The sequence below is a fragment of the Ictalurus furcatus genome, chromosome 8 (genome assembly GCF_023375685.1).
Source record: "Ictalurus furcatus strain D&B chromosome 8, Billie_1.0, whole genome shotgun sequence".
In the NCBI taxonomy this organism is placed as follows: Eukaryota; Metazoa; Chordata; class Actinopteri; order Siluriformes; family Ictaluridae; genus Ictalurus; species Ictalurus furcatus.
In genome coordinates this window covers 18569623-18582970 of record NC_071262.1, presented here as the reverse complement: position 1 = coordinate 18582970, position 13348 = coordinate 18569623, and the positions used below count along the sequence as shown (strand labels likewise).

At 35.2% G+C, this 13348-nt stretch overlaps 1 protein-coding gene across 5 annotated transcripts in view; it reads left to right on the top strand.

The window, feature by feature from the left end:
• Positions 1–13348, top strand: part of ndrg4 (NDRG family member 4) — a 39259-nt gene that overhangs the window by 14161 nt on the left and 11750 nt on the right. For all 5 annotated transcript variants that reach the window (XM_053631267.1, XM_053631265.1, XM_053631266.1 and 2 more), the window contains 4 exons: positions 5128–5166; positions 10479–10584; positions 12678–12798; positions 12892–12954. In XM_053631267.1, coding sequence (XP_053487242.1) covers positions 5128–5166; positions 10479–10584; positions 12678–12798; positions 12892–12954 — 329 coding nt within the window. The remainder of the gene's footprint in view (positions 1–5127; positions 5167–10478; positions 10585–12677; positions 12799–12891; positions 12955–13348) is intronic.

Here is a 13348-nt window from a genome sequence, read left to right as displayed (position 1 = left end):
TTGCAGAAATGCTCCAGTGCACAGCCCTCTAAGTCATTCCACAAGTTTTCAATAGGATTTAGATCTGGGATTTGACTGGACCATTCCAAAATCTTCTTCTTCTTCATCTTCTTAAGTCATTCCTTTGTTGACTTGGATTTGTCCTTTGGATCTTTATCGTGCTGGAAGGTGTCTAGCAGAGGCCCACAGTCCCAGCATAAGAGAAGCACTCCCATAGCATGATGCTGCCACCACCATGCTGCACCCTGGATATGGTGTTCTTTGGGTGATAAACTGTCTTGTGTTATGGTTTAGAATTATGTGCAAAAATATTTGAACTTGGTCTCATCAGACCGTAGCACATTTTGACACATGGTTTGGGGTGATAAAGGCAGGCTTGGATGTGTGTGTGTGTGTGTGTGTGTGTGTGTGTGTGTTTGTGTGTGTGTGTGTGTGTGTGTGAGAGAGAGAAAGGGCTTTGGTCTGGTCACCCTACTCCATAGCCCAGATGTGAGAAATTGTAGAGAATAGATTATCACATACAGGGAGTGACAAGTCTTTTGGCAGCCACCGGTCCCCCATTTTCCTGTTGTTGATGGCCTTCACGGTATTCATCTAATGTTACAAGTACATCTAATGTTTTGAGAATTATTTTGTGCTTCTCTTCTGATTAATACCTTCAACAATCCTTCAAATATCCTGTGCATGCTTTGTAAGTTTTTTGTGGAATCTTTTTTTTAAACCAAGAAGATGTCAAGAAAATCCTACAGAAAAAGCTGATCTTTATTTGGAGTTAATCAGAATCACTTAATTGAAGACGTATATATGGTAATTTCTTTTGAACATGAATTTGAATGTGAAACACAGTCACATGACTCATTATAAAAGGGTGGGCACAACCAGGTTATTGTTAGTTTTTTCTTTTTCTTTCCAACAACTTTTCTATTTATTTTCCACTTAAATTTTGTTGGTTGCGATATCACATTTAAAGGTGGAAGAAGATCTGACATGGTTTATCTTGGTTTCATTTCTTGCATGACAAAAACCTGCAATTTTATTGGGATATGTAAACTTTTTATATCCATTGTACAGTTAACAGTTGCCTGTTAATGTCCACAATTTCAATTTCCTGATGTGTATTAATTCATCAGTATGAAACATAGTTAAGTATTAATATATTATTTATTGTAGACCTTTTAATAAAGTGCTACCATTTCATAAATGTCTTTTTGAGGTAGTAGTTATAAATGTATGTAATCGCTGCTTGAAGGCAATAATCAATTCAGTGCACAGGTTTGTAAACCGTCATACATTTATAAATCACTTCAGTCATGTTGGGTCAGGAGGCTCTAGACGGGACAATCAAAGATTTACATGTGAGTGTTTCCCTGCATTCCAGTACTGTGTGTAATGTGTTCTTGTCGACTTCCCAATATAATATCCTTTTGGGAGAAAAACACTTTCCAATTCATTTTATGGGCTGTTCCAATGCGTAGCTTAATTGAAATTGATTAGATTAACCCTTTACTGCATGGTGTTGCCATAGGGCAAAAATTATTTATAGGTAATAATACAAAACTACTATTTTCCTTAATACAAACCTAATATTGTACTATTTTCAAAGGTCATTCTAATAAATTTTTCAATATTTAGGCAAAACAACTTAAAGGAAAAAAATGAAACACTATCTGAGCTTAGTTAACATTTATTTATTTTTTTTTAAACAAATTTATATATTTTGAATATTCTGTTAAATGGTAAAATACAATTGTTGCCATATGGCATCAACATGTGATAATGTGGTATGTGCATTCATGAATTGAAACAGGCCTACACAGAAGAAAAGATACTAGTCTTCTCTAACAGTATATTTACATTTTGTTCACATTTAAAGTAAGAAAACTGCTGTAATTTCAGATGTTTTGCAATTGCACCTTATGTTCTAAATTATGTTTTAAAAGAAATAATTGAAAAGGTACTTCACCCAAAACATGTATGGATCTTTGTATGTATTTTGAATGAGTAAATCCACATATCTACATACATTTTACAGCTCTAATTCCTTTCTAGAAGATATAACATTTACATGCTTACTAGTTGGCAAAAAAATTAATTCTGCAACTTATAGTCTGGAAAATGCAGTAATTGGAATTGTCTCATACATTTTGTATTATTTTTGACTATATGATACCTTCCACCATTGCACAGTGTTACCATACAGCAACAATTTACTTGCTGCTGTGATGAATACAAAGTGTACATGGCAGCAGATAGATTATAGTGATGGGTATTAGGTCTCATTCCTGCTGTCACATTTGTTTAAGTTTAGATTTGTTAGGAATTTAGATCGATTCCTTGAATCAGTTTGATACTAAAAAGCTTTAGCGATTATAGAGAAATGTTGCGATGTTTGAAAATGCAGTGAGTAGAAAGTAGAGGTGAAAGAAAAACTCAAAGTTCAGATTTTTTAAAAACAAGACTTAAATTCTTTGTTACTTCTGGTTGTTTATAAGCATGAACAGAGATCAAATATTTCATGTTAAAAAATAGCTCTGTTTTAAAATGCAGCAAACCATTTCATCCACAGATGACAAGCTGTCTTGGTAACAAGACAGTCTAACCCTATACAGAGTTGAACTTCTAAATTAATAAATAAAAAGACTTTTTCTCCTAAAGTCTCCTCGCCTCAGGTGGATACTCACCTAGGTAGTAAACACTTCTGAGTCATAAAGGGAAGTCGGTGAGGGCATATTAAAACACTATTGGAACAAGGCGTTTGACTCACATTAGCGTGTCACGTAGCACACTCTTTGCAGATGACTGATTGCTTTGTGTGTCATTGGATTTGTTCACGCTCAGTGTTGTGGCTTGTACTAAGTGCTTTGTCAGTGGTGGCATTAAATCTGCATCATGTTTAACCACAACCAAGGTAGCCCATAATCATATAACCACAGTCCCAGGCTTTATTTTGGTGAATCCCTGAAACCCGCTACTCTGAATGCAACTGCAAGCTCTCATTTGTCTCTCTATCCCTCACAAGCCAGATTGGCTCACTCTCCCAACATACACATTGTGTCCAAAATGATGTTAAACCAAGTGATGGTAAGTTTATTTTTGCAGAGCTTGCTCTGTAATCTTGCAATAGTTGTTGTGGTACCATTTACTAATATTTTACTAACATATCTCTCTTAACTATTCAACAGGGAGAGTGTCTATGTTCCCAGGGCCACATGTTCCACAGCTCTATGATTAATTAAACCAATTTGTAAATCTTAAGGTAAAGCTAACCTCGAAACACCATTAACTAGCAAATAGCATACATGATTTGGAATGTAGTTTAAAACATACACCAGGCCCTGGGGATATAGTGTTAACCCAATTCAGTATTACTGAGTCAGCTTCACACGGATAGGTGACTTCTGACCTCTGATTCAAGATGGGTGGACGGGTGACCCTTCCTTCAAACACTCCACTTGCATATGTGTTTAATCTATTATTTATCATTTAAGTGATAAATAATACAATGCATATAATTATGCAGTGTTTTAAACTATATGCATGCTTAGCCATGTTCTTGTACAGATTTTATTTATTTATTTATATTTTTGTCTTAATCAATTGTAATTGTTTGTATTTTCAGCATCTTTGCAGTTTCAAATAACAACATTTTTTGCTTTTGAATTCTTGCAAGATTCTGCTTAGACACAGTGGTCCATATTCAGAGTTGGCAACAGAATTCCAACAGTTACGTCAAAATATATACTGGGAAATTTGCACATAGTTAGAGTTCAGTTATGTAGGCACTTGGGTCATTTTTAGGGCTCCCCATTCAGATTATGCAAATCACTTGCATGCAGTTAATGCCTCCAAAGTTGCCCGATTTTTCTTGAGTAGAAGCATACAAGATGTTTTTTTTTTTTTTTTTCCTCAATAGTGTCTAGACCACTGCATTTAAATACAAGTACTTGCCGTAATACCTGAAAAGATTGAAAGAAAATGTGGCCTGGAGAAGGAAATAGGTGTAGAAGAAATCTTTCTTTCTTTTGCTGTGAAATGTGAAATGATGCAGTAGAAAAAATAGGACCCTATTTAAAAAGGAAAAATAAAAAAACCCAATATGATTATATATAAATAAGACGATAGCAAGCATTGACATAAATCTAATAGGAGTCTATTATATTGCCAATATGCTGTTGCATGAATAGTTCTAGACATTATCACATTAATCACTGTCAATTTGGTTTAATTTAACAATATGGATTTCATCCTCATTATATGGCCGATTATAAAATAGCACTGGTTTTACTGTAAGAAAACATGCCCACAGTTTGAAGGATAAACTGACCTAGCATTCATCATGCTACATCATGCAAAATTAGTCCTAGACATGAACAATGTCTCCTCTGATGTGATCTGTACAAGAAAAAGAAAAAAAATGTTTTGTAAATGTTAATGGGACAATACTAATAATTAACAGTGTCATATTTATTAGTGTCCTTTAATGGCATTCCAAAGGTTTTTTGAGTGTATGTACAGACATATGATTTAATATTGCTCCTTGCTTGAGCTGATAAACACAAGTTCAGAACTGACCATACCTTGGTATACCTGACCATAATCTGAGGTCTAAGTACTGATGTGCACAATTTCTGTATAAATCCTCACTACACACGTAACTCAACTCTGAATACGGCACTGTGCATAATTTGATGTCTAAGCTAACCCTTTTCACTTGTGTAAACCTTGCCGTGTGTTGTTTTAGGATGTCCACTTGCACACACTAACCTCTCTGCTTCTCTACACTGGTGTGCAGGAATTGATCCATGATCCACCTGAAGAATGAAAACCAATGAGAACCGGTTATCATGATCTGTATAATGCTAGCCGGTTCCTGTTTTCATTCTGTCCTCTTTAGCCTGTTTAGTCATCTGTATTACAGCGTATTCAAGAGAAGAAAACAGTCCTGTGCATCTGAGATCAGCTGGAAAGGACAAGCGTTTCCCTTCGTGTAGAAAATATTTTACAGTGATCGTAGTCATCCAATTAGTTTTCTTTCAAGCAGCTCCAGTTAATGCAAATTGTGTTTTTGTACATTTTTTTTGTAGTTATTCCAGTGGTCCTGACTGCATATATGTTCATGTGTTGCAGGAGAACTGTGAGAGCTTCATGCCTGTAGGAGACTGGAAGGTACTGGATATATTTTCTATTAGTTTAAAGTGCAATTCCTAAATAATAATTAGCAGCAATATGCTTTAAAATAGGTAACCAGTAATAACCCAAGGGATTATGGGGTTACTTATCAATGAGTATGAAATGAATGAAAACAAAATGGAGTGTGCAAGAGTGGTGAAAATGCATATTTGGGTATGAGAATGAAAATGGATACCCAGTGTTTTGTGGCAATTGATCGAGAGAGCCCAGAAGTAGGAGCTCAGATGTAGAAATTATTTATGGATACATAATGTAGTTTTTTTTCGCACATGATTTATATATAAGGAATACAAAGCAAAAAGGCAATAGCTGAATCACTGTGTATACAGTAGCTGTATAGCTGAATCACTGTGACTAGTGTGGAAGGGAAGTCAAGGTCACTTTGTCTGGTCATTCAGTCCATATACATGCACAGTGGGATAAGATATTAAACTTCCAGGATGATCCCACTACTTAAACTGCAGTGTAGTACATCAAAAGAATCAGCATATGAGATTGTAGTATCACATAAAGAACAAAATGTAAGGTAATACTTTTATTTAAAGAGTATTTACCTAATTACCTCATACCACATACACATGCACTGAAAACAGTAGTGCTACATTTAAACTATCTCTGACAATCGATGGGTTCAATGAGGATTTTATTTAAAATGTTTTCTAAACAGGAAAAGGAGGAAAAATTGAATGACACTGAATGAATGTCCTATCAGCTAAGGACAGACTAGCATGCTCGCTACAGAACTGCGAGAGTGATAAACAGGTCTAGAGAGCCTTCTAGTGGTTAAAGAAAATACAAGAATGATGTTCTATGGCAGATAGATCAATTCAGCCATCTAATTGTTCACCACCATAAATTCTATCTTATCTTGCAGTTAAAATATATATACAGTACTGTGCAAAAGTGTATGGCACCCTATTTTGTTTAGTACAAACTTTGTTATAGATTTTTATTTTATGACGTCTGCATTATCGAGTCATTTACAAACATTAGTTATCCAGCACAAAATTAAATGTTTTTTAATTTGTATGGCAGTACAGAAAGCAGCATATTATGTAAAAGACCACTTTTCAGACAGACATCATAATGAAGGCTGTTGGGTTTTGCTGCAAAAATAAGAACAACAGTCAAAGTTTCCAGAAGAACTGTGGCTGGTAGTTGGGTTACTCAAAACTACCCAAAACTGGGTAGAGACTGAGAAAATGACCCAAAAGTCTCAACCTAGCGTTTGTGTAGAAAAAATAACCCACCTTTTTTTTTTTTTTTTTTTTTTTTTTTTTTTTAAAGAGCAATTCTCCAATTGCCCCCTAATAAACACATCAGCACTGTCTCTCTCCAACTTCTTCTTCTCACTCTTTCTCCTCAGAGACACCTTGAGAGGACAAAAGTAATACTTCTTTATTTAAAGCTTTTAATTAAAACAGTGAGCAAAAGCTAGCTCTGGCTTTGGTCTCCATGTTTGAGAGACATTTCAGCACACACATACTGTATGTCCATGAGGTGTCATGTTAGTTACAGTTGAGTACATACGCTTGCATACTCTTAGTATGAAATGAAGAGGACAGAAATTTACATTTATTCATTTAGCAGATGTTTTTATCCAAAGCAATTTACAAATGAGGAAATGCAAGCAAAGAGATATATCAAGCAGAGAACAATACAGGTAGTGCTACCATACAAGATTTATAATTGAGTTGTAGAGAAGCAAAGTGCACAGATGTGGGGGTTGGCATTTTAGGGGTTAGTTAAGTGTTCACAGAAGCGGTGGGTCTTTAGCTGTTTTTTGAAGATAGTGACAGATTCTGCGGTCCGGATTGAGGTTGGAAGTTCATTCCACCACTGAGGGACAGTTAGTGTGAAATTTAAGTTATAGTGTGTTAGATTTCATACATGTGAACAACTCGACCAAATAGTATAATGTTAATACTGCATATTAATAGTGTAAAAACCACAAAATAATAATACATATTTTAAATATACATTTGTGGTCGGAAGTTTAGATACACTCATCATGAAAATGAATTGTTGGGCTTTCAATAATTTCTTTGAATTTTCTTTGAATTTTTTAATGAATTGTTTTCCCATTCTTTAGCACCTACAAGGTAACCTCTTTAACACACTGGATTTATCTTATTAGTTAATTATTATGTTAATTATTAGTCTCAGCCTCAAATGCTCCACTTAAGGGATACAGAACACCTGATATCTTTTGTACAATTTTCCTGGCACAACCATCAGTGTCTTTAAGGTTGCAGTGTGACTGGTTCTCTGCATTTCTGCGTATACAAATATTTTGGACACTGCAACACGATATGCTGAGCAATATATATAGTCATTGGACTGAAAATGTTCACAGAATACCATTGTTATTAGAGTTTTTTGCACTTAGTGGTCTATAAATCAAATATTTTTGGCTTTTTCTGATGGGTTATGAGAACAAATTTGAGGTTGGTCTCTGTCATGTCAGTCAAATTGCTCCTTTGTGTGAAAGTAAGTAAATCTTGGCTATGTTTATTGAGAACATACGGAACTTTCAAGATTGGTGTAGCATATTAATATAGAGAGCTTTGAGAGCTTCTTTGCAAAATTCTGATTTATTTGCTCAAATCAGATCTTTGCAGTTCACATTCGTTACAGCAAGTGACCCACAACTATGCATATTGAATTCTTGGGCAACTGTTTCGACCACTAGGTATTTCTGTAGGTTCTTTCTATTTTTGCTTTAATATATTCCCCAAGTATCAAGTAAATCATACATTTTCCCATCCTTGAATATCCATTGAATACAATCACTGATGTTGTCCTCTATTGTTGTTTTGCTCCTCTGCTAACACTGGATGGTGATCATGATATGCACCTGTGCAAAGTGTGTTGGGAAAAAGCCACATGATTTCCGATCTGACTGTTCTCATTCATGGCTCATAGTCACAGGACCACGTAGGAAAGTGACTCACACCTGTTTAAAAAAAAAAAAAAAAAGATTTTTGTGTCCACACAGTCATAATAAAAATCAGACCTGACATTGTCACATTAAGTCAAAAAATCATATTTGTGTCACTCCAACCTGGTAATGTGGATGCCATTTATTGTACAAAGTGAATACAATCGTAAGCCATTTATTTAGCCATTTATATTTTACTGTTATTTATTATCACTGTTATGGCTGGTGTATTATATATCATTTAGTACTGCTGTTATGGTCATGTGTGAAGCGCTTGTAACCAGATTGCACCAGATCTGAAAGGACTCAGGCGGGATTGAAGGGAGGGGGGATGGTAAAGTAGAATAGGACCACGTTCACCATCCATGACCCAGAAATTCTGCAGAGGAGAAAATGTAGGATGACAACAGACTTTATACAAGTGACAGAGAAAACAGCCAATCATAAACCACCAACAGCCAATAGGAGGCTGAGGTGTACTGTAAAGGCGGGGCAGAGGAAGATGAGTGCAGAAGGAGGAGAGGAAAGAAGAGGAAGAGAAAAGCACCGTAGCAACAGAATCATCTCTGCATCCTCTTGCTTGTCTGGATCCTAATCTGCCTAAACAGAAAGGGCCACCAGCTGCTGACTCATCTAATTTGGACTCCTCTTTTCAGTCTTCCTCTTCTGCATCCTCATCCTTCTCTTTTGCAGCCATGCCTGAGTGTTGGGACGGGGTGAGTGCTATTGGACTGAGTGTGTGAGGGAATGTTGATAGTCCATGTTTGGATGTGTGGCCTTATTGTAAAATTAAGGATTTGAACATGTGTTTTTATTTTTCTTTGTGTTTAGAATTAGAATTAATGTCATTTATTGAAGAAAAATGAAATTGCACCTTTCTGATTGATGTTCACGTTGAGAGTGGGGGTAAAACCAGAAATCTTCCTCTTTTTTTTTATAAAAAAAACCAACAACATATAAATAGATAGCGATGGTAAAGTACATACTAATATATATATATATAATATATAATATGCAGCAATATATAATTATCCTGAAATATATAAGAACACAGCAATCTATATTATACACATTCAACAATACATATTAATGAGGCAATAAATAATAATACTGAAATATGTAAAAAAAAAATAAATAAAAAAATACTGCCATGGTAGTATTAATAAGCAATAATGTAGTGCAATGGCTGCATTTCACTACAGCATGCTGCTGGTACTTCATGTCTACTACAATGCAGCTGAAAACTGAAAAAAGAGACAGTCATCATTGACTTTTCAGTGTGTATGTGTCTGTGATATTTGCTGGGGTTGAAATCTGTGCTATAAGGTGGCAGTGCAGGTGCAGAGTCATTGGAGTGCATTCCCACAGGACACACGCACACACACTCACACACTCACGTATACATCAGCCGATGGTATGCGTCAAGGAGTGTTCAGTGATCGAGGGTGCATGGCTGTTTATATCTACTCAGTGAATTTTCACAAAGAACAACCATGTGTCAGTGTGTTTGAATGTGTGTGTACATGTTTAGAATGAATCATTTACAGATCTGTTCTCAGAGACAAATCTATGACCTTGAGTCATAAAGAACAATTAGCTTCAGGGAGTGTGAGAAAAAGATAAGGGTGAGGACATGGACCTTAAGGACCTTTACTATCATTATGGACAGGAATGAAATGTAAGTTTTATGGTATGGTATCCAGTATCAGGGTTGTTACAATATAATAATTTATATTAATGTATAAGCACACAGCTCTAAAACTGTCTGCATAATCTAATACTACTACTACTATTAATAATAATAATTATAATACTTATTCTCTAAAAACCTAAGAAATATGATTCCTGTTAGGTAATCATATATATATATATATATATATATATATATCACTACTTATAGAAATTGATCCCATTAATGATACAAACATTAGATAGCTACTATTATTTTGGCACATTTTCTCATTTTAGATACCTAGTTTTTGTTAGGTATTTAGTTATAAATTTTATTTTTCCCAATTTGTAAATAATTTTCTCAGTAAAAATCATATTTGATGTAACGATGTAATTTTGTCTAATCCTAGCAATAGCTAGTTTCATTTTGGTGATGGAACATATTTACAGATAATCAGTTGGGTAATATTTCTGTAAGATGTTGATGTCATACTGATTTATGATAAAGGCTTAAAATGAATCTAAAGCATTTACAGTTGTACAATGCTACAATTATTTCAGAAATCTTCACACTCCATATTTACTCCTATATATGGGCATGGAATAATAAGATATTTTACATTTAATGAGCTACATTTTGTGATATTTAAATTGTGTGTGTGTGTGTGTGCGTTAGGAACATGATATTGAGACTCCCTATGGAATGCTGCATGTGGTGATCCGTGGGGCTCCGAAGGGCAACAAGCCTGCGATACTCACCTACCACGATGTGGGACTCAATCGTAAGTATTCTAAAAGATCTGCTATTCATTCATTCATTCATGAAAAAAATCGTAAAATCATCAGAATGCTCTGTTTTTTGTGTCTAATGAGAAATAGATGCCCATTATCCATCATCATACACTACCTCATACATTACATTTAAATTTATTCAAAACATATTTACCACCTTACATATTATATGTCTGTCTATATGTCTCCTCATCCATGCACCCATCCATCTATCCATCCATCTGTCCATCCATTCAATAAACACTTTTAAATGGCATGTGGATCATTTTGGCTTTTCTTATTCCTAAAATATACAATATCTCTTATTGTATATATCAAAAATGTTATAAAACAATAAAATAATCACGAGAAATCATGTTCTTCATTAAAGATAGGGTTATTGTTCTGAATAGATTTCTGGGTAATCTGAGTTGTGCCGAAGGTGTGCCGACAGACCTTTTAATTTAACCTCCACAGTGTTTAATATCAGGATAAACACACACTGTTGTGTTTATGCATCATTTAAACCTATGGTGTTTTTTCAGAGGTCACTCCTCTATCTCTCTCTCTGTGTCTCTCTCTCTCGCTCTCTCTCTGTTTATTGGAGGAGGGAGCCAGACAAAAAAATATCAGCCGTGAAACCAAATGCCACAGTAGCATCCATCTGTCTGAGAGAATCCATTTCCTGCTTCCATTCATCTACAGAGGAGGGGGGGTGGGAAGTGATACTGCGGAATCCACACAGAATCTTATCCCTTCTTTTCATTATCCATTTTTTCACTCCTTCCTTAAATTCCATTTCCTATACAGTAATCATCTGTAGATGTTAATATGTTAAAGGCACACTACGACTGAATGGGCTTGTGTTTACAATGTGTACAAAAAAAAATTAATATGAATGGTCCACGTAATGGTTGTGATTTCTGATAAATGTGTAATTACAAATTTCTTTGTCATTTGAAATCTTTTTTTTTTTAAATAATTAACCAACACAGCTGAAGAAAATGTTTATATTCCCAACCATTGTGTCTTGTTTCCACAATCAATACACTATATATACATCCGTAGCAAGCTTAAGCTCAGTGTCTATATTTTCCTGTTGCCTAGCAATGGTGAGACTGTTAAACAGAGAGTTTGTGTTTATTTATTCTCTGTACTCCATGTACCTCTCTCTTCCTTCACCTCTCTTTCCATCTGACCTTGCTTGCTCATTAGTATGCATAGTGAACCCTGAAGCGAGACGTGACTCTGACAAGGAGAGAGACAGAAAGGTCAATACGAGGGAAAAAACAGAGTGAGAAAGGGAGATAAGGAAAAGGAGGGAGAGTTGAAGAGAGAGTGTGGAAGATGAAGGATAAAGAAAGAAATGGGTCAGGAAGCAGGGCAGAAAAATGACTCATGCTCTGATTTTATGAGTATTCAACCTGCAGTGAGTGTGTGTCCCAAATAAGGTGTGAAGAAACTTGTTAGTCTCCGTAAAAGTGTCAAGTTTCTTCTCGGTTAAATATGATCGTGCCGCTTGAAGAAACTGTGTTACTGTGGAACATCTGTTCAAGACTGTAACTGTGAATTACCAATGAAAGCAAATTATTTCACATGATTAAAATAATCAAATACATTGTTTAATATGTTTATAATTACTTAACTGCCTAGGAGAGGAGGGACATCTCTGCAGTTTTACCATCATAAAAAACAAGACACTGAAAATTCAATTAGGAATTTTTACAGATTAGACATTTTTACAGATGTTTGAAAAAGAAATGTTTTAAATGTGAATACATGTTTTTTAAACATTGACCCAAACACCAGTCTATATAATTCGAATCAGTCAACTAAGAGAAGTGCATTTTTCAGTTCAGTGGTACTTTAAACCTGAGTACAGTACTTCATGGCGATGGACTGGACACCTACTGTATTTAAACATACACACACATACATTTCTGCTATGCTGAAGTGCTTCAACAGCTTTCCTCAGAAACACTTTATGCGTTTTTACATATATTGAGTAAACTCAAGGGAATCGATGTTAATAGCATGAGGAGGTCTCTCTCCCTCTATCTGACTCAAATCTGATTTATAATTTATATCTTTCTCTTTCTCTCAGATAAGCTGTGCTTCAATACCCTATTTCATAATGAGGATATGCAGGAGATCACTAAACATTTTGTGGTTTGCCACATCGATGCTCCTGGCCAACAAGTCGGAGCCCCTCAGATGCCAGCAGGGTAAACACTGGCACTAAAACAAATATGCCCACAAACACAGGTACAAAACCCATAAAGTATTCAGTCTGATTTCCTTTGCCCATGTATTTTAAGATACCAGTACCCCACCATGGACAATCTGGCAGGTATGCTGCCCAGCGTGGTGGAGCACTTTGGGTAAGTATGGTTAAAATAGGTTGATTTAGAAGGAATGGCTAGATTATTGTTAGAGTATGAGAGTATGGTTAGATTAATATGGATTAGGGTGTGTGAGTATTGTTAGATTAGTAAAATTTAAAACAATTAGTATGGTTTAAAATGAGTTGGTATAGTTAGATGAGTACAGTTCATCCATTATGGATGGATTAGTATGGGTAGAACAAGTGAGTATGGTAAGATTAGTGTGTTTTAGAGTGAGTCAACATGATTCATTTATTTTGGTTGGAATGGGTGAGTATGGTTTGATCAATATTAGTTAGAGAGTGTATTGTTTGATTGGTATGGGTAGAATGAGTTCATATGGTTAGATTAATATTGGTTACACTGTGTGAGAATTGTTAAATTGGTTCGG